This window comes from Nelumbo lutea, chromosome 1 (genome assembly GCF_056320005.1).
Source record: "Nelumbo lutea isolate HS-2025 chromosome 1, American lotus-T2T, whole genome shotgun sequence".
NCBI lineage: Eukaryota > Viridiplantae > Streptophyta > Magnoliopsida > Proteales > Nelumbonaceae > Nelumbo > Nelumbo lutea.
In genome coordinates, this window is record NC_142684.1 from 86,048,705 (window position 1) to 86,071,169 (window position 22,465).

The window sequence follows — 22,465 nt, forward strand, 5'->3', positions numbered from 1 at the left end:
TTGTCTCTCATAAGAGACAGGACACATAACTTAAACTCAGATACAATAGACCTTTCACTCTTAAGCAGATAAACCAGAATGACCAAAATACCCCTAACTCGAGCATTCTAACATCTTTGTACTGAGTTGCAATCGTGATCATTGTAAGAGGGAGGAGATGTCTTCAATATCGGGGGTAGTGTCTTCTAGGGATAATAGATCTGGTGGGAGGTCTCCTAATCTAGAGAATCCAAATCTGCACAGCTTGCAGATCACCAGTGTGTTGTTGGATGAATACAATTTCAGAGAATGGTCTATTTCTTCCATGCTCTTCATTACTTCCCGGGAACTCACAGGTTATTTAGATGGGCAGAAGAAGGAACCTGAAGTGGGTAGTGTGGAGTACGCAGTTTGGCGTAAGGAGAATGCTACTGTTATGTCCTGGCTGCTTGCTTCAATGACTCCAAGAGTAGCCAGGACTGTTCAACACTTTTCCACTGCTGCTAAGATTTGGGAGAAAGTGTCTAAAACTTATGGATAGAGAAAGAACAATGCCTGAATTTATAGGCTAAACCAAGACATTGCTGCCTTGAGACAAGGAGATATGACAGTTGCAACGTATTTTGCAACCCTAGAAGGACTGTGGGAAGAGCTTGATCACCACTTTATTCTTGATTGGGAAAATGCCAAAGACAAGGAGAGGCATTATAAACAAATTGAAGAGGGTAGAGCCTTTAAGTTCTTGGCTGGTTTAGACCCAATATATGAGAGCATAAGGTCTCAAATTTTGGGAAGGGATGAAATGCCAGATTTACATCATGTTTATTATCTAGTAAGGAATGAAGAGGTCAGGAGGAAAGAGATGCAAGTTGACACTTAAATACAGCCAGCTGAACAGCCTGTTGAACATTCAGCCCTGATTTCTTCAAATCAAAAGGGGAACAAGTATTCAGACAAGAGGCATCTTAAATGCACTCATTGTGGAGGTGAAAGGCATGTAAAAGAGAAGTGTTGGGTTCTTTATCCTCATCTGAAACCAGCTGCCTTGAGGAAAGACAAGAAGCACCAAAAGGTTCAAGCAGCAAGTGGGAACCTTGTTACTAGTCACAGTGGTGATAGCACAAAGAACACATCAACAATTGCTTCTTCTCCCATGGGACAAACTGCTAATTCCTCTGTATTTGGGTCCTTGGGTTTCATTGCTGATGAGGTAGAGGTCCTTAGCTAGGCTTTAACCCATCTAAGGACTAACTCTCTTGCTTCCACCTCCCTTGCCAGATTAGGTATTGTCTCTGCTTTTAGTGCAACTAGTTCTATTGACTCTACTTCTTGGATTATTGATTCCGGTGCAACTGGCCACATGACACATATGTCCTCTTTATTTTCTTCCTATCACTTATTGTCTGGTCAAGATAAGATGAGAGTTGTTGACGGTTCTCTCTCCACTATCTCTGGGAAAGGGGTGGTTGACCTAAGCAAGGACCTTTCTCTTAAATCTGTTCTGCATATTCCCAATCTTACTTCCAATCTCTTATCTATTTCAAAGCTAAGATTTTGAACTATAGCATAACCTTTTTTCCTACTCATTGTGTCTTTCAGGCCAGATTAACGAAGAGAACGATTGGGAGTAGTCATGAGTATGGAGGTCTCTACTATTTTGATGCAGACATCAGTTTGGCCTTACAAACATCTGCTGCTAGTAGTCAGAATAATGTGGAGTCAATAGCTAGGTTACATTTGTGGCATGCTAGGCTAGGTCATTTACCTTTTTCATCATTGGAAGGGTTGTTTCTTGAATTATTCAAGGGTATTTCAAGTCAAAGTTTAGTTTGTGAAGTGTGTCAGTTGTCAAAACAATGTAGAACTGTTTATCCAGTTTCTAGTAATGAAATTCAAGCTCCTTTTGATTTGGTTCATTCTGATGTTTGGGGCCCTTCGCCTCTTGTTTCTGTTGATGGATTTCGTTACTTTATCAGTTTTATTGATCACTACTCACGATGCACATGGATCTACTTGTTAAAAGGACGTGATGAAGTGCCACAGATAACCATGGCATTTTGTAAAATGAATGAAACACAATTTGACAAGAAGATTAAGCAATTCCGGTCAAACAATGCTGTTGAATATTTTGAAAGATCCTTGAACTTGTTCATGGAGGATGTTGGCACGCTACATCAGTCATCTTGTGCTAGTACCCCTCAATAGAATGGGGTTGCTGAGCACAAGAATAGACACCTATTGGAGACCGCTCAAGCCTTACTATTTCAGCACAAGGTTCCCAAGCACTACTGGTCTCAAGCAGTCCTTACCGCATCATATCTGATAAATCGGTTGCCACCCAAGGTGTTGGGTATGAAAACTCCTTTCTTTGTCCTTTGTCCTAATCTTCCAGACTTTCCTCTTCCACCTAGAGTCTTTGGTTGTGTATGTTTTATACTTGTAAAGGATCCAAAGAAGACCAAGTTGGATCCTAGGGCTACAAAAGGAATCTTTCTAGGGTACTCTCCTACACAGAAGGGTTACAAGTGTTATGATCCCATCACCAAGAAGATATATGTCACAAAAGATGTGGTACTTTTTGAGTCTCAATCCAATTTTCATTCTTCCCAGAATCCTCTTCAGGGGGAGACTAGTGGGGTGGAAGAGGATTCTTCTTCCCCCTTTTTGTGCCGCTTTCTGCCTCGGGCCTTCCATCTTCTCCTCCTGATCCGCCTAGTCGTAGCATCCTGGGTGAACCTAGTGAGGCTCCCATTGTGCCTGTTACCACTCTTGATGCTGCAGATGTTACTGAGGACTCCAGTAGGCAACAAAAAGATATAAGAATCACCTACAACAGAAGGAAAAAGGGCCCTCTAACTCATGGCAGCAACCAATCGGACTCGGATCAACCTGTCTCAGCAACTCCAGGTAATCTTATCACACATACTTCTGATTTGGATCTTCCTATTGCTCTTCGTAAGTCTACCCATTCTTGTACTATCCGACACCCCATTGCTGAATTTGTTTCTTACTCACATTTTTCTCCTCATTATTCCTTTGTGTCTGCTCTCTCCTCCGTGCATGTCCCTACTAGGTAGTTAGAGGCAGTGTCTGATCCAAGATGGAAAGAGGCTATGAATGAAGAAATGAAAGCCTTAATGAAAGCAAGGACTTGGGAATTAGTGGATCTACCAGAAGGGAAGAGCACTATCGGATGCATGTGGGTGTTCACTATAAAGCATAGGGAGGACGGGTCCATTGAAAGGTACAAGGCCAGACTTGTGGCAAAGGGGTTTACTCAAAAGGAAGGGAATGACAACTGTGAATAAACCCTAGTTGATTCTAGGTCAAAGTAGAGAAGAAAAAAGAAGAAAGAAAAGAGAAAGAAGAAGGAGATAATATGAGTGTTCGGCTAGACTAGAAGAGAATGTGAAAAATCACTCTCGTAGCCGACCCACTTGAATTTTATTCATAAAACTTAGAGTTACAAGAAGACAATTCTGTCCCTCATAGAAGATGGGCACATAACTTAAACTCAGATACAATAGACCTTTCACTTTCAAAAAGATACACCAGAATGACCAAAATACCCCTGACTCGAGCATTCTAACACTCCCCCTCAAGCTGGAGAGTATATATCATATAGTCCCAACTTGTTACAAATGTAATCTATTCTTCCCCGAGACAATCCCTTTGTGAAGAGATCTGCCCACTGATTTCCTGAGCTCACATGAGATGTGGTTATCACCCCACTTATTACTTTCTCTCTTACAAAGTGACAATCAACCTCAATATGCTTAGTTCTTTCATGGAAGACGGGATTGGAAGATATGTGAACAACAACTTGGTTATCACAGTATAGTTTCATGGGTTTATCAACTGAGAATCCCATCTCATGTAGCAAGTTCTTCAGCCATACTAGTTCACATGTGATATGGGCCATAGCCCTGTACTCTGCTTCTGCACTACTTCTTGCCACCACTGTTTGTTTCTTGCTCTTCCAAGTTACAAGATTGCCACCAAGGAAGGTACAATACCCTGTAGTTGATCTCCTGCCTGATATAGAATCAGCCCAGTCAGCATATGTATACCCTACTATCTCAAGAGTTCCTCCATTTTGGTATAACAAACCACGACCTGGAGCACCCTTTAGGTACCTAACAATTATCAGAACAACTTCCCAGTGAGGAACCCGAGGATGTTGCATAATTTGACTCACCACACTCCCAACAAATGATATATCTGGTCGAGTAATGGTCAGGTAGTTCAACTTTCCTACCAACCTTTTGTATCTTCCAGGATCATCAAACTCTTCACCTGCATCAACACTCAACTTGGCATTGAGTTCCATAGGAGTCACTGTTGGTTTAGCACCTAACAACCCTGTTTCTTCAAGTAGATCAAGAACATATTTTCTCTAACATAGGTTGATCCCATGTTTTGACCTCACAACCTCTATTCCCAAGAAATACTTTAGCTTCCCCAGATCTTTCGTATTGAAGTGGCCCTGTAAGAATTTCTTCAACCTGTCGATTCCATTGTTGACACTCCCAGTTATGACAATATCATCCACATACACGACTAGCAAGATTTTCCCATCCTTTGATTTATAGCCGAACACAGAATGATCAACCTGACACTGTTTCATCATAAAGGCTTTCACCACTTCACTGAACCTGCCAAACCAAGCACGTGGAGATTGTTTCAGTCCATAAATTGTCTTTTTGACACCTTACCAGCCTCCACCTGAGTAACAAACCCTGGTGATTGCTCCATATACACCTCCTTAACAAGATCACCATGTAGGAAGGCATTTTTTATGTCAAGTTGTACGAGAGGCCAATCATACATAGCAACTAATGAGATCAACACCCGAACTGAACCAATTTTAGCCATAGGAGAGAATGTCTCCATATAGTCCACACCATATAACTGAGAATAGCCCTTGGCCACTAACTGTGCCTTCAATCGTTCGACACTGCCATCAGGAAGATGCTTCACTGTATAGACTCATTTACACTCAATAGTGCTTAACAGGCGGAAGGGTGGTGAGTTCCCACGTGTGATTATGTTGTAGAGCAGAGAGTTCTTCTTCCATGGCTTGCCGCCACCCTGGGGAGGTAAGGGCTTCCTGTACAGTCTTGGGAATGGGAACCGATGAGAGTAATGATATAAACTCGCAATGAGAAGTAGAAAGGTGAGCAGTGGAAACATAGTCTGAAATGGGATGAGAAGTACAAGTATGTTTACATTTCCGCAAAGCAATATGGAGATCAAGATCTGAGGAAGAAGGAGCAGTAGCAGGATCTGTCGACAGGTGCTGAAGCGGAGGAGGGTCTGAAGCACTTCTACGGGTATACACTTGAGTAATTGGCGGCCTCTCTGTAGTAACAGGCATTAGATGTGCATCTGTAGTAGGAATGGGAGCTATGGGAAGAGGGTCCACAACCGGTACAGGAAGAGGAACCACAGAGGGAGAAGAAGAGACCCCGGCATCTGAGAAAAATGAAACTGATTCATAGAAGGTGACATCAGAGCACACAAAAGATTTATTAAATTTTGGGCTATAACACTTATACCCTTTCTGAGTCTTCGAGTAGCGAAGAAAAATACACTTTGTAGCTCGAGCATCTAGCTTGTCTACTCCAGGCCCCAAGTGTTGAACAAAACAAACACATCCAAAGACTCTTGGGGTGAGAGGAAATGGAGACAAAGTGGAAAACAACACGGAGAAAGGGGATTGACTTCCAAGGATTGACATGGGCATTCGATTTATCAGAAAACAGGATGTGAGAACAACACCACTCCAAAAATGCTTTGGGACATGCATATTGATCATCAAAGACCGAGTAGTTTCAAGAAGATGTCTATTTTTCCGTTCAACTACACCGTTTTGTTGCGGGGTGTAGGCACAAGAGCTTTGATGAATGAATTATTCCATGATGTTCTAGGTATTGTTGAAATGGTGAGGAGATGTATTCTTTGGCATTAACGGAGTGAAGTATTTTCATATGAACACCAAATTGAGTGCGTATTTCAGCATGAAATTTCTGAAAAATAGAGAACAATTCACTACGGTCTTTCATAAGATAGATCCATGTCATCCTTGAAAAGTCATCAACAAAGATTACAAAATACTTAAACCCATTGTATGACACCACTTTAATTGGACCCCATACATCAGAATGAACTAAAGAAAAGGATTTGTGACACGACTATCAATTCTTGGACTAAAGGAGACTCGATGATGTTTTCCCAACTGACATGACTCACACTCTAATGTTGAAAGATGACTCAATGAAGGAACTAGCAGCTTCAAAGCCCTGAGAGATGGATGGCCAAGTCTGCAGTGCCATTGGAGAGGAGTAAGAGACGACTGAAAAGCCACTGGGGGGCCACCACCGTCAAGGTAATACAAACCACTTGTTTCATGCCCTCCACCAATCTTTTTCCCCGTCTTTAGATCATGAAACACACAAGAAGAAGGATAGAAGGTTACAGAATAATTAAGGGACTTGGTTAATTTGCTAACAAACATAAGGTTAAAAGGGAACTTAGGAACATTTAAAACAAATTCTAAAGACAAGGAGGAGAGATCAACATCACCCACACCACAAACAGGAGATGTAGAACCATTAGCAAGTGTAACTGTCTGAGATGTAGAGGACCGAGAAAGGGAAGAAAATACATAAAGAGTCCCAGACATATGGTTCGAGGCTCTGGAATCAATGATTCAAGGTGAGGCTTTGGAAGCTAAGCAAGTCATACCTGAATGGGCAAGTGTAGCTGTGTCCTGTTGAGATGTTTGAAGGAACTACTCATATACTGCCCGTGGTACACACCATTTCTTGTACGGAAGCACAAGTGGGTGTGGAGGGGGTTGGGGCAGTTTGCTAGCTTTTAGTAATTGTGCTACTACTCTTAGATGTAGCATGGTTAGCCCGAGTGTTGGGTGGACCACGCAAATCATAGCAGAAATTAACTGTGTGCCCTCTAAGACACAATGTGTACATTTTCTTTGAGCATTACTCCTTCCTTTTCCATGGCCTCCCCCTGACTCTCGGCCTCCAGTTCGACCATTAGCCCTGTTAAACATGTGTCCACCATGGTTTCTTGGAGGGCCACTGCTGCCACCACCACTTCTACTTCCACGGCCACTCCCTTTAGTCACTACCAAACCAGATCTATTAGAGAAGGAAGAATGTTCCACCGGCTCAATGGATGTTCTCTTTAGACGGGCAAAAACTTCTTCAAGTGAGGGGAGAGCTGATCCCCCCAATATCTGTGCTCTGACAGGCTCATACTCAGCCTTCAAGCCCACAAGAAACCTAGTCACATCAAGCTGTTCACGTTGTTGTTGTTGGATCTGGACATCTGATGTTAGAGGGTGATACACATTTAGCTCATTGCGGATGTTCCTCAAAGTTGCATAATACTCTTCTAAGCTTTGACTTCCTTGCTTCAAATTGAAGTACTCTTGGTATAACTAATATACCCTAGTTGTGTTGTCTTGTCCAGAGTACAACTTTTTAGCATGATCCCAGATCTCTTTGGCTGTATCTAGGAACATGAAATTCACATTAACCTTTGGTTCCATACTGTTCCAAAGCCATGTCATTATCTGTGCATCATCTTGTTCCCAATCACTGAACCCAGGGGAATCAGAGGGAGGTTTCTCCTCCCTCACATGTTTTACTTTCCTCTTGGCCTTCAAGAACACCTCCACAGATTTTTGCCCATGGTACATAGTTCTCACCATTCAACTTGATGGATGTCATTTGAACACTTAGATAATCTGGAGAAAGCATGATGCCGGTTTTATTATCATTCCCATCTACAGGTGAAGCCATTTCAATTATTTCACCTTTGAATATATACCACAATCTCACACTCTTCACAAGACTTATCTCACTTATGATACCACCAGCTCGACCTTCTTCAACTGCACATTACACACTGCTAAAGCTGAAATTATTCTGTCAACACATCAAACACTTGGACTGCACACTGCAGAACCATTTACCATGGCTGAAATTACTCAGTCATTTCATCGATCACTTGTTCTTCATACTGCAGAACTGATTACACACAAGGTCTTGGGGTTCACTTTTAAGCATTTAGAAACATAGATATGTCAGCCACCACAACACAACCATCACCAACCACTGCTGTCGTGGACATCAGCAGTCTACTACTCTTCTTTCAGCACACATGCGAGCAAGAAAACAAAGGAACATGACTGATATGTGTATCAGTTTCACCCAGCACCACAACAACTAACTTTTGAAGCACAAAAATTAGCATTCACAGTCCATTTCTGAACACACGAGAGCAGTGTCCATACCTGTATACGTCCAGCCCTCTTCGTACACTGAATAGAGGGTCTACTATACCACTTCAATGACCACCAGAGCACCGGCCAGAGGCATTCTCACCTCCAGGCCCTCAAAACGGCAACTCCTTTTCAGCCTTTTATCGAGTCTTCAATCAGGTCAGTTATAGGATGATGAAACCTATTGTGAAGCTGGCGACGAACCCAGGAAGAAGACAGCAGCAAGAAAACATGAGACCTTATTGCTTTAATACCGTGTGAATAAACCCTTGTTGATTCTTGGTCAAAGTAGAGAAGAAGAAAGAAGAAAGAAAAGAGAAAGAAGAAGGAGAGAAGAAGAGTGTTCGGCCATAGTAGAAGAGAGAATGTGAAAAATCACTCTCCTAGCCAACCCACTTGAATTTATTCATAAAACTTAGAGTTACAGGAAGACAATTTTGTCCCTCATAGAGGATGGGACACATAACTTAAACTCAGATACAATAGACCTTTCACTTTCAAGAAAATACACTAGAATGACCAAAATACCCCTGACTCGAGCATTCTAACAACTACAAAGAAACCTTTGCTCCAGTAGCGAAGCTCAACACAATCCGGGTTTTATTGTCATTAGTTGCAAACTTTTCATGGGATCTACATCAGCTGGATGTGAAGAATGCTTTCCGAAATTGCGATCTACATGAAGAGGTATTCATGGATCCTCCACCAAGTTATGTTTTTGATAGGAAAGTGTGTAAACTGAGGAATGCATTATATGGTCTTAAGCAATATCCTCGGGCTTGGTTTGAGAAGCTTTGTGGGGTCATGAAGAAAGTGGGGTACACTCAAACAGGGGCAGATCATACCTTGTTCATATGGAAACTAAATAGCAAACTTACAACACTCGTTGTCTATGTGGATGATATGGTGATTATTGGGGATGATCTGGAAGAGATAAAAAGATTAAAGGAGTTCTTGGCTTCTGAGTTTGAGATCAAAGACTTGGGCCATCTGAGATATTTCCTTGGGATTGAAGTTGCTAGGTCAAAAGAGGGCATCTATATATGTCAGCGGAAGTATGTCCTTGACCTCCTAGAAGAGACAGGTATGATGGGGTGTAGGCCAGCAGATACTTCAATAGAACAGAACCATGGTCTACAGGAATCAGTAGGAGGGGACTACCTTGATAAAGAGAGATACCAAAACATGGTAAGGAAGTTGATATATCTGTCTCTCACTCGACTAGATATTGCTTATGCTGTACATGTGGTTAGCCAGTTCATGCAATCTCCAAAGATCCCTCATATGAGAGCAGTGAAAAGGATTCTTAGGTACTTGAAGACTTGCCCAGGAAAAGGAATTATGTTCAAAAAACACAAAAAAATTGAAATTGAAGCGTATACTGATGCAAATTGGGTCGGTTCTGTTGGGGACAGGAAGTCAACTTCTGGGTATTGCACGTTTGTTGGAGGGAATCTGGTTACATGGCGGAGTAAAAAGTAGAATGTGGTTGCTAGATCAAGTGCAGAGGTTGAATATCGAGCTGTGGCTCATGGTATTGCTGAACTTTTATGGCTTAGAACCCTTCTTAGTGAGCTCGGGATAAAGATCGAGTGTCCTCTTAGGTTGTATTGTGACATCAAGGCTGTCATCAACATTGCAAATAACCCAGTGCAACATGATAGGACGAAACATATTGAGATTGACTGACACTTTGTTAGAGAAAGAATAGTCTCAGGGGAACTCTGCATTCCTTATACTCCTTCCGAGATGTAGATTGTAGATGTGCTAACAAAGGGGCTAGCTTCAACGAAATTCTTGGACTTACTTGGCAAGCTAAACATGACTGACATCCATGCTTATCTTGAGGGGGAGTGTTGGTTCGGCTGATTTAATGTATATGTTAGTCATTGCTAGGTCTTAAGTCATTAGTTATTGGGCCTAAACTTGTTTAATGTTTTATTTGTCTAGGTGTCCCATCACTTATTAGGGGCATTCTAGTCCATTCATGTAACACTATGTGATAAACATATATATAAGATAGTAGGGTCCGCTGAAAGGTTTAGAGCCGCCATTCTCAAACTTTCTCCTCTTCTTCTTCTCTTCTTCTTCTTCTTCGGCTACTGTGTTCCAGCTAACAGTTACGATGTCATAGAAGTTGGATTTGGAAAAATTCAATGAGTTGTCAATTTGGTTGGAAATGCTTTTTCTTGGAGAGGAAAGGTTTTTGGAGCTAGATCAAGGTGGATCTTGATATGCATTTCTTTTTTGGTGCCTCTATTATTTTCAATGGTTTCCCTAGAATATTTTTCATGGCTAAATAAGGCATTAGGCGAGTTGATCCAATCTTGTCCTTCCTCCTTGTCATTGTTGGTGCTTTCTTTACTTGTTTGCTTAGTAAGGATGTATATCTAGATCTTTGAAGGTTTTGAGTGCAAATGGGATGTTTCTGTTAGATAGTGTATGCCCTCAACTCCAACAAGAGTGATGTAAACTGATATTTGTTATTGAATAAATTCAGTTCTTTATTATTTCATGTATATATGGTATGATTTTGTGTAATATTGCTTAAGCTGAACATTTATGAGACGAATGTTAGCTTAAAATGTTCTCAGCTGATTGATAAACATGGGGAATTTATCATGGTAAGGGTAACACTTTTGTGTTGCTAAATTGGTGTAGTGTGTTTCAACTGCTCAGGTTGGACCTAAGGTACAACGAGTGGGTGCCTAAGAAACATTGAATGGAATCATTTCTAGTTTAACCTTGGACCTTGGAGATTGAGCCGAATAGGGGTAGTTTAGTCATCTTATGTTTGTTAAGTGATTTGCTTATGTGGCAGTTTTATTAGAGACACTCTGCCCCACACTTAAGTAAGGGCAGTTTAGTCTTTCTAAATGTCATTAGAATCTAAATGACTATTAAGGGGGTCGACTGAATGGAATAACCATCAGATTTCGACAAACCCTTTTTTTCCTTCTTCTCTTCTTTCTTCTCTTCCCGGTTCGGGTTACTGTAGCAACATTCGAAACAGGATTAATACTAAAAAAACATATATTGAATTAAATATAAAAAATTCTATGAAATAAATAATTTGTATGCTTAAACTTAGAAAATATTACAAATAAATTTTAGTATATATTAATTGATTATTTAATTATGATGGAATATGTTATAAACATAAAATGAAATACAAAATAAAAATAAAAAACATTAGTTTCATATTAAAATATATGTAATAAAAAGAAAATATGCAAATTGGCCATAAAAGTAAATAAATTAAATTTATATGTATACCTTGATGCTTAAGCCTTGCCTATTGACACCCAACCGCCTCTCTGCTTTTAGCCTTTTAAAACCTTGTTTGGTGTAAATGTGCTATCCATTCCAATGGCTAAGATGCAGGTAGTATTAAACAAATTTCTCTTCATTGTCCTTTGAAATTGATGTCATGTTTCACTATTATACCTTTGCCACCCATTGTGATGTGGGAAGGGTAAGACTGTTAGATTCTAGGACCATAGGTAAGGGGTAATTTATTCTTATTTGTAAGCTCCCAATGCTTGGAAAATGGAAACAACCTCTCTGTATGTGCAGGGGTAAGGTTGTGTACATCTGTCCCTCCCCAGACCCCGCATTGGTAGGAGCCTCGTGCACCGGACTGCCCTTTGTAAGCTCCCAAGCTTTAACTCATTTTCACTTTTCATGGACATAGCTTGGGTGTTAGGTTTTTGTGGACACATGGTTGGTCCATGAAGTTTTCCATTTCTGCATTAAACTCAAAGGGTTGAGGGAGATAATGCATCAGGCTGTTCACAAGGGCCAACTTAATCCTCTTCCCCAGGGTATGCAGATGGAAGAACCCTAAGATAGTTGTCAACCTTGACTATCCATAATATACAATCCATATTATATCTAACTAACTGCCTATCTTAACTCCTCTCCTCTATGTCCTTGGCAGGTCATTGTTGTCTCAGAAGAATCTCTTAAGGGCATTTTAAAGTTTTTTTCACTGTTACTAAGAAAAAGTGAGCCACCAGTTGAAGTGCAAGATATCATCATTTTTACTTGGACAATTGGACACCCAACCTGTAATTGGAAAGGACCAAATTGTTAACAGCACTCTATCAACTAAGTTACATCCCTTGAGCCATGTGCACCATGCATGGAATCAGATGATTCTGTTCTTTTCCCTAGCACAAGTGGGCCATACTGGACTTAGGAAGGGAATCAATAGACTCTTTTCTGGAGCAAATCAACTAAGTTATATCCACTTGAGCCATGTACTCCATGCATGGAGTCAGATGCTTCTTATATTCTTTTCCCTAGCACAAGTGGGCCATCTTGGACTTAGGAAGGGAATCGATAGATTCTTTTCTATAGCAAATAATCCTTCCAGACTGCAACAGAGAACTCTTCATTTGCATTGTTCTCTCCAATTGTGTGTGTTTTACCCTTCTCTACAATGAAAAATCTTTGTTAAATTACTCCATCAAAGATAAAAGGATCTTAAATGGTATCTAATTATATAAACGAAACACGAGAATAATTGAAAAAAATAGAGTATAATAATGGTTTTGTACTAGGGTAGCTGTTATTTGGTGTCTATGGGGTGAGAAAAATACGATAATTTTTGGAAACAAAGTGTTTATATGTTTCTACAACTCATCATGATTTTTAATTATTCACTGTGTGCTAGCTAGAGAAGAATTCAAAGGGGGTTATTGTTAATGATCTTGTAAGGTGGCAGATAGTGAGGGGAGAAGAAAATAACCCTAGTGTTTCAGGTAGAAGTGATTAGAGATGGAGGAGTGGACATTATTATCAGCTTCTCTGGATGAGCAGGTGTAAGGAATCCACTCAAAGATGAATTATTAGCAATTCTGCAATGGTTAAAGTGTGCCTGATCAGCATGGTGGTTGTGGTTTGCAAGCTGAGATTTCTGGCAAGACAAGTCAGGACACTGGCTTCCAATCTGAATTCTTCATTAGATGGATGAGCAGATTTCTTTAGCAAGGTTTAGGTGTTCCAATGGAAAACTTTGTGTGGGTGGACCAGAGCCTAGAATCAATTTGTAAAGTAAGAATAGTAAAGGGTCCTGTCAGCTTCAGGCTGTCCTTTTCTTTCTTCAATCATGTAAAGTTGCTTTCTTGCGATAAATAAACTTTTTTAGAGGCCACAAAACGTTGCTTTTATTCTACATTTGATGTCTTATTCTTTCACTTTGGATCACTCAAATGTTTACTAGTTGCTACTTCAGCCAAGGGAACAAGCTAAGTCTAGGTTTTGGTGCCTAGGTCCACAGGTGATAATGTGTTCCCTTGTCAGAAAGCCTTGCCTTGGTGCCGTTTTTTGATCAGTAAGAAAAATTAATTTTATTGATTTAATGAGAGAGATTAGTGCAAAGTGATGAATAGGCTACCTTGCCTTAGTGCCTTGATAACTATGTCTTCCTGTATATGCTTTGGAATTGGATGGTTTTGAAGATAAAAGCTCTTTTGTTTAGGCTGGTATTTTAATTTTGCTTTTGATTGATTATAGAAATTATAATTTCAATATTTCAATTTAACAACAGAAATATTTAGTTAGATTAATTTATCAACAGAAATCTCAATTTGAGCTTCCTTGATGTGATTGTTCTTATTTTATTTTTGGACTTAGGGAATTACGAGCATGCATTGTCACCTTGGCTGGAATGGCTGGAACTTATTTAAATGTCTTGGTAACCTTCATTCTCAACAGAGTTATAGTTTAATAACTCTATTTTGGCTCCCTATTTTCATTCTTGTTAGATTTTAAGATGTTTAGAAAGATTAAATCAATCTTGTTATTTTTTGACAAGCTTTTCTGCAGAGAATCTACTTATTGGATAACTTCAGTTTCAGATCCACTAATCTGTATAGCGTTCTTTTTTTATTTCCTTTCGCTAATGTGCTTGATGTGTTGGGTTTTCATGTAATGCAGGCTCTTTGGCTTTTATTTCTTCTGTTCTCCAGTTGGTTAGCTTATGTTATATTTGAGGATACCCTCCAGGGGAAAACAGTATTCACATCCTATGGCACAACATTGTATCAAATGTTTGTTTTGTTCACTACCTCAAACAATCCTGATGTGTGGATTCCTGCATACAAGTAAGTTGAATTAGAATAGTGATTCAAATTCATGAAAGGGAGCGATTTAGATCCATGCTTTAATTTCTGCGGAACATTTTCGTTATTTTTTTTAGTGCGACCTAGGGTTGCAATTTGGGCATATGTTAGTTATACATTTCTTAAAATTTTGAAAGGCCAAGCCCTAATGCGGTGGAAATTCTTCAAATTGGGTACCCAATTTGCATCTCTACTGAAACCACAGGCCATTTTCCGCTAGATTTTTCTTTTTGAAAAGATTAAGTTCAGAATCTCCAACCCCTACTCCCTTTTTAAAATTTCCTTTTCTTCTGTGAAAGAGCAAGTTTCATGTGGGGTGCCACTGTAGTGATCGAGGTTCTTGTATGACTCAACAATGCATATTTCTTTCAACACATGTGTCTTTGGGAAGATAAATTGATTGGGAGTTGCAAGTCGTACTCTGAATATTTTCTATCCTATTAAAACATTCATGTAGTAAAGGGAACAAAGATTGAAGCATATTATGAAATGGTGGCAAATGAGTTTGTTTGGGTTTCATGTTTTAGTAGATTGACATGGTTGGGATTAGGATTAAAGTTAATCAACTGGTAGTAAATCTTTTGGCATGTATCAAATGGATTAGGATTAAAGTTAATCAACTGGATAGGAGGGTATATGATCCTGAGTTTTAGGGGTGAAACTTGTGCCAGGTTTGTCCAACAAGATAAGGAAGTCCCAATAGAAAATAAAAGATAAATAGCTTGATCCCTCAATGGCTCTGTAACCTACATATGGTGGAAAACAAACTCAATTAGGTCGCTAAATATTCCTTAAATAATCTTATGAATCTTATTAAGGTTTTAAACAAAAGCCCTTGGAAGAAAACTAGAAGAAACACAGGAATGACAAAGTGGAAACCAGGATTTGATTTGATTGATAAGAACTGTATAATCATAAAATTCATGAATTAAATTGTAAGATACAAGCATCAATTTTAAGATTTTTCTAGAAAAGGATTTAGATGCAAGGTTTGAATCCAAGCCCTTGGGTTTCATGATTCATATCATGAACTGTATCATAAATTATTAGATTCTGACAACTATGCTCATGCCTCCTAGTGATTCATTAATAGCCTTTGTCTGATGCATTGACCTTCCCCCAAAAGAGCTTCTAGTCACCTCCTTTGGTGATGTGGAGTAACTCATTGTGTCCATTACCTCCCTTGAGATTTTTTTTTTTGATAAATGATTAATTTATTATTATCAAAAAATTAAAACCAGTACAAGCAACTCTTGGAGAGGTGCAAGTTGTGACCTCCCTTGAGATTTGCAGGGCACTTTCCATGAGATTGGTGCGTATGCAACCAATGGTTGTCTAGAAGGAACAAATCCTATTGATTTCTTTAAGGGCATTGCACAATCCCTAACTCCAGCATAGGTAAGGAAAATGTCATTGTCACCTTCTTCACCCTTTATTTTCTACTAATATATAATTAAATAGAAGCTTTTTCAAATATTTTTTAGAGCCTTGGCTATCCTTAAATTATTTTACATAATTGACTAGATCTTCATCTCTTGTGGACTTGTTAAAACTCCTAGCCACTCTCATATTGATAAAATACGGATACCCCCATCCGCCATATCCTTCAAACCCTATCTTATATCCTATCAACTATTGATCTTGAAACATCTCTTGGTTTTCCTTGTGCATACTTGGTTGGCACAATGGCTAGAGCATTATTATGGTCTTCACTTGCCTCACCAAGCTTACCCTCAAGAATAAGTGAGCTTGAGCTCTAGGCATTTAACTTAAGATTTGGAAGGCCCACTTGCCACTTTTTATCCATGGGTTCTAGAGACACTGATGGTTGATAGTGGAGATGCCAAAAATTGATCTTGAACGGTTGAACTACATCTTGGTTTACCTTGCCCATAATTGATTTCATTAATGGCTAGAGTGTTATTCCAGTCCCCACTCACGTCACCGGGCTTACCCTCAAAGAATAATAGGTGGGATTGAGGTCAAGGCATTTTACTTACAATTTGAAAGATTCATTCACCATTTTTTGTGTCCATGTGTCCTAGAGGCACCGATTGTTGGTAGCAGAGATACAAAAATTGTTTATTCCATGTCATCATCTCTTTACTTCAATTACCTACAACGGTGCCTCTTCCTATGACTGTCTTCCCCTCTTTGGTGGTTTAAAAAATGTGGCCAATGTATGATGCTAATTATGTTATAAGGATCATTTTTCTTTCTTTCTTTTTTAATTTATTTGTTTTAGAGTGATGTCCCTAGGATTTGGTACTTTTTTGAATAGTAGGAAGGCTGATTGAATTTTCTGTTTCTTATACATACAATGCATGGAAAATGAGTGGGATTTTCAACAGGTAACCTTATATTTTGATCAAGAGTCGTGATATAGGTTTTCTCCTGCCTCATCTATGTCCAAATATTTTTGTTCCAATTTTTTTCCTTTTAATTTTGTTCTGAAAACTTTGTTGTTTGTTTCTCCTTTGGGCTACTTAATTACTCTGCCATGTTAAATTTATAATGGGACTTCAGACATTCTATCATGGCTACATATTGTTACATAATATTCGTAGCATTCATGTCACAACTCTACTTTTTTTTGCTAGGGTTTCACGTTGGTACTGCCTGTTTTTTGTTCTCTACGTACTATTGGGGGTCTACTTCATAACTAACCTGATTCTTGCTGTTGTGTATGATAGCTTCAAAAGTCAGGTAATTTGCTTTTTCAGGCACCAAGTAGAATACTAAGGGTCCATTTGGTTTGCAGGAATAGGGGTCTGGAATCGGAATCGGAATGGGCTATTTCGATTCCAACTGTTTGATTGGGCGGAATTGGAATCCCATTCCTGTCTGAACCTAACAGACTATGGGAATGGACCATTCCGATTCCGATTCCAGAGGATTTCGATTCCGATTCTGACTATGAACCAAACGGACCCTAAAAATGTAACTCTGTAGTGTAAACTCCTATCGTCTTTACAGTTTTATAAATTCATTTCCTACGGCCAAGTTTCTTCATTTGCTTTAGTAGTAACTTTTTTTTCCAAGAAAAGGGCTTGAGTTATCAAATTACATTCATGCTTATGCCTCCTCTCTTTTTCAGCTTGCAAAGCAAGTTGCTGAAATGGACTTGATGAGGAAGCGCAATCTGGGAGAAGCCTTCAATCTTATTGATGAGCATGTAAGTCTGCTTAACATTGTTCTGTTGATTTCTCTTGCTGGCTACTAATCTATTGCAAGTTTATGCTGCATTTGCTTCCTGTGTATGCATTCTACTTTTATATTTCAATCTCTGTTAATTATTCCTACTCATACAGTCACATTCCCTTGTGCTTAAAATTAGTTTCTCTCTCTCTCTCTCTCTAAGCGACATCGGTGGCCATGGTTCAAATCTTGGAAACAGCCTCTCTATATGTACAGGGGTAGGGTTGTGTACATCTGTCCCTCCCTAGACCCTGCATTGGTGGGAGCCTCATGCACTGGGCTGCCCTTTATCTATCTATCTATCTATCTATCTCACTCTCTCTCTCTCTCTCTCTCTCTATATATATATATATATATATATTGGAAACATGAAATGTATGCCTGTAAGGGCCTTTTAGTCTTTTGAGTATGGCATTGTATTTCCCCTGTTAAGAATCACTTAACAGGGGCACTTCTGTAATTTTTCACATTCAACAAGGAGAAGAGACCAGTTTGTATTTTCTTCTTGTAGATCCTTTTTCTCTTACACCTTTTCTTCTTGTTATCTATTGTACAAAGCATCTTTCTCTATCTTTTTCCCTCTTTTTTCTTCCTTCCTCTCTCTCTCTCTCTCTCTCTCTCTCTCTATTTTCAAGTTATTTCATGGTATCAGAGCGGTGAACTTGACAGTCGCTGTTCATGCTCCTTTTTGCACCCTAGGAGTTGAGAACTCTCTCTTTTCTAGACAAGCAGATAAAGGGGCTTAAAAGGACGTGTCCTCCCTTGGGAAAAGAGGGTTTAATGCCTTAAGTTGATCAGTTTGAAGTATTTGCGATGGTGTACTAAGCCCTCCCTTACTGCAGCCCTAGACGTGAATACAGGTACGTGTACTGAGTGCGGCTGGTTTTTTTGGCAGTTTATGGTGTTTAGTTTTGTGTGTTGTGGTGTGGGAACTTACCACGGTGTGTGGAGGGTTTTGGTACCCTACAAGTGCTTGTGTGGTCTGTTTTTTGTTCTTTTAGGTATGCAAACTACTGTAGCAAGTTACTGTTGTAGCATTTTTTTTTTGGGCGAAGAGTTGCTGTAGTGAGTTTTTCATCTTATGGTTGGTGCTTGTAGCTGTTTTTCTCACTGTTGGGTGTCTTATCCAACCCATGGCTGCATCCAGTAGTAGTTCCAAGTCTGTTCTAGTTGTACAATCAGACTTTATGAATACCCAATTAACTACTGTGAAGCTTAATGATAATAATTGTGTACAATGGGCTAAATCATGGAAGTCTCCCTACTTGCAAGAGGGAAGTTGAAATATGTTAAGGAAGATCAACCCAAGAGTGGGTCTGAGGGGTACAGTGAATGGGTGCAAGAAAATGCTCAGATTATGACTATCTTATGAAATAGTATGGAAAACAACATCAATGTTAATCTCATGTTTCTAGACATTGTTAAGGAGATTTGGGAGCATGCTTGGAAATTGTATTCAGGTCAAGGACAATGTGACAAGGATATACTGACTATATTAGGATTATTTCTCTCTTCAATAGGGTGATAAGAGTGTAAAAGAGTATTATGCTACATTGAAAATTCTACAGAATGAATTGAATGATTACCATTCATTCTCCTGATTTGGAGGTACAAAAAACTCAGAAGGAACATTTAGATGTTTCCAAATTCCTATCAGGATTGAGGTTTGAGTTTAAGCCTGTGAGAGCTCAAGTTTGGGGAAGTATTGGTCTTCCTTCCCTTTTCAAGGTGTTTTTTTTTTTTTTTTTTGTATCCGGAGACATGCCACCCCTAGAATGATCATTCTACTACTTCATAGAAGTCTGCCTTACTAGCAACCTGAGGTGGTGGTGGTAAAGGTGTTAGGGGAAGAAGTGCAGTTAGAGGTATTGGCTGTGGTGGAAGTAGGGAAGAAAGAGGTGGTGGTAGAAACGTTGGTGATTCTGGCATTGTTAGGGAGTTTAGATGTTTCCAGATTCCTATCAGGATTGAGGTTTGAGTTTGAGCCTGTGAGAGCTCAAGTTTTGGGAAGTAGTGATCTTCCTTCCTTTTTTAAGGTGTTTTTTTTTGAATCCAGAGACATGCCAACCCTAGAATGATCGTTCTACTACTTCATAGAAATATTCCTTAGTAGCAACCAGAGGTGGTGGTGGTAAAAGTGTTAGGGGAAGAGGTGTAGTAAGAGGTACTGGCTATAGTGGAAGTAGGGAAGGAAGAGGTGGTGGTAGAAACATTGGTGGTTGTGGCATTGCCAGAGAATGCACAAATTGTGGCCATGAGGAGCACACAGTTGCTTTTAGTTATGACTTGCATGGCCCATCATCTTCTTGGGCCAATCATGTAGTGGTGGAGGATGACATTGGTATTAATGATCTTACTGTTGAGTTGCTTGCCATAGGAGTTGGTAAGAGTAATGAATTGGTCTCCATCATCGTAAGGAATATGAGAGACTTTGTCAGGCTTCTTCCTTGTCTTCCAAGTCCACTACTACCCTTTATCAGTTAGGAACAACTTGTTTAGTTTCCAGTTCTGATCATTCACCATGGTTAATTGATTTTGGAGCTTCAGATCATATGACTAGATCTTCAGATATTTTTGAGTCCTTGTTTGCACCCTCTACTATACATATAGTTACATTAGATTGTGGCATTCTTCTCCTATTAATGGTATTGGTAATGTTTCCCTTGGTTATGATATTAGTCTCAACTTTGTTTTTTTACATTCCTAAATTTCCCTTTAGTCTCTTGTTTGTAAGTAAATCCACTAAGTCATTAAATTGTTTAATTACTTTCTTTCCTTCTTATTGTGTTTTCCAGTATCTTATGACAGGGAAGATGATTGATGTATTAGACAGTTATGCCCTTAGCTCCAATCAGATTGATGTATCTTTTGACATTTATTGTAAATGAATAAAGTACATAATTGATTCATGTCATTATGGTGTGTTTCTGTGTAATACCCTTAAACTGGACACTTATGAGACTCGTGTTAGTTTAGAATCTTCACAGCCGTTGGATAGATTTATCCTGCCAAGGTTGACACTGATGTACCGCCAAGTTGGTTGGGGTGGCTTGTCTCAGTTGCCAGGGTGAGACCTGAGGTACATGTAGTGTGGGTTGTGTCGGATCGGGCTATCTTTGATATGCCAATCAGTGAGATCCTTAGAGGGGGTCAAAACCTGGGTATGTTGGGACAGTCCGAGAATTCATTTGAGTGGGTGATCATAGTGACAGGATCAACCCCTTTGTCGGACAAAGTGAATGATCGGGGATGCACTCTCTTTGATGGAAACCTAAAGTGCCGGTAGTTGATTTCAACCGTTGAAATTTGTTTTTTGCAAAATATATTTATATAGAGATATACATATATATATATATATTATGGTTTCAAAATGTTTGCAAAATGTTTTAATTCCCGGGATCCATGTGAGTAGAGAGTGCAACACTGTACCTTGCAGCCAAGGGAGAGGTCCTCTCTTGTCGAGCAGTGTTTGATCATTATGGGTTGAGAGGTTAAGTGTAAGACCATTGAGGGTAATACCTAATGGGCTAATTTTGCATCTGCCCACAGTCTTTGGGTTTTCATAACGTGGCTGGACCTAAGGACCATTTAGTGTAAATGTTGGGCCCATTGAGAGTCCATAGTGATGGGCTCAAGGGTTCACTGTCTCCTACAATGAATTCGGCCAGGCCTTGTAACAAAGGTTGGGTTGAACCCATGTGGCTGATGTGTAGATCAATGTTTAGGTCCACACCATACAAAGAGAGCCAACTGGACAGTAGGTTAAGAGGTTAAGTGAACACATAAACTTAATGGGCCTAAAGCCCAATTCGAACTATGTTAATTAGATTAATTAAATAGGGGAGGATCTGGGTTTGGATCAGCATATAAGGATAAGAGGATAAGTCTTATCCACTTAAAGAGTCTAGATCCAAATAAAGATTTGGATCATGAAACTCCTAATTTGATTAGGATTAAGCTGATCTTAAACTACAGATAAGATAAGGGGTTATCCTTATCACTTAAAGAGTTCAGATCCAAATAATGATTTGGATCAGGAAACTCCTAATTTGATTAGGATTAAGCTGATCTTAAACTGTAGATAAGATAAGGGATTATCCTTATCACTTAAAGAGTCCAGATCCAAATAAAGATTTGGATCAGGAAACTCCTAATCAGATTAGGAGGTTGTCTCTTTAAGGCTATAAATAAGAGATCAGGGCGGGCATGAAAACATACCAGACAAGACACAACAAACTGCAAAGTTCTTCCCTGTTCTTGCCGCCCCTACCCAGTTCGGAGTGATCAAGAATTGTTCTTGATATTGCTTCTTGGTAGAAGCAGCAATCTGAAGTCGTGCTCACCAGCCCTCTACTCCATTCTTGCTGAAGAATTCGGTTCTTGTTGAAGAGCTGTCCTGCTGATCCTGCTTCACCTCACACTGTGTCATCTTTAGTGGAAGCAAGTTTTGGTTTTCTCCTTGGGCGTGAACACCTTCATTGGGAGTTACTGCTACTCTGTATCAAGTATATCCCTCTCCTCCCTTTTGGTTTCAGATCTGGTCCGGTTTGGTTCAAGATTGATCCTTGAAAATGTAGTTTTCTAAAATAGGGAATGCGATTCCCATATGGGAGAGAGAGAAATTTTTGAAAATTCGCCCAACCTTCCTGTAGGGTTTGGCCATCCATATGATGGTGTTAGATAGTTTTGTATGCCCTTAGCTCCAATCAGTTTGATGTACTTGTGACATTTATTATAAATGAATAAAGTGCATTTTTGATTCATGTTATGTGGTGTGTTTCTATGCAATGCCCTTAAAACCAGACACTTATGAGACTTGTGTTGGTTTAGAACGTTCACAGCCAGTGGG

The 22,465-nt window shown here is 39.5% G+C and overlaps 1 protein-coding gene across 1 annotated transcript in view; it reads left to right on the forward strand.

Moving 5' to 3' along the window:
- TPC1 (two-pore channel 1) overlaps positions 1–22,465 on the forward strand; it is a 169,269-nt gene that overhangs the window by 15,481 nt on the left and 131,323 nt on the right. Inside the window, exons 6-9 of the mRNA XM_088965604.1 lie at positions 13,931–13,991; positions 14,234–14,400; positions 17,019–17,124; positions 17,516–17,593. Coding sequence (XP_088821730.1) covers positions 13,931–13,991; positions 14,234–14,400; positions 17,019–17,124; positions 17,516–17,593 — 412 coding nt within the window. The remainder of the gene's footprint in view (positions 1–13,930; positions 13,992–14,233; positions 14,401–17,018; positions 17,125–17,515; positions 17,594–22,465) is intronic.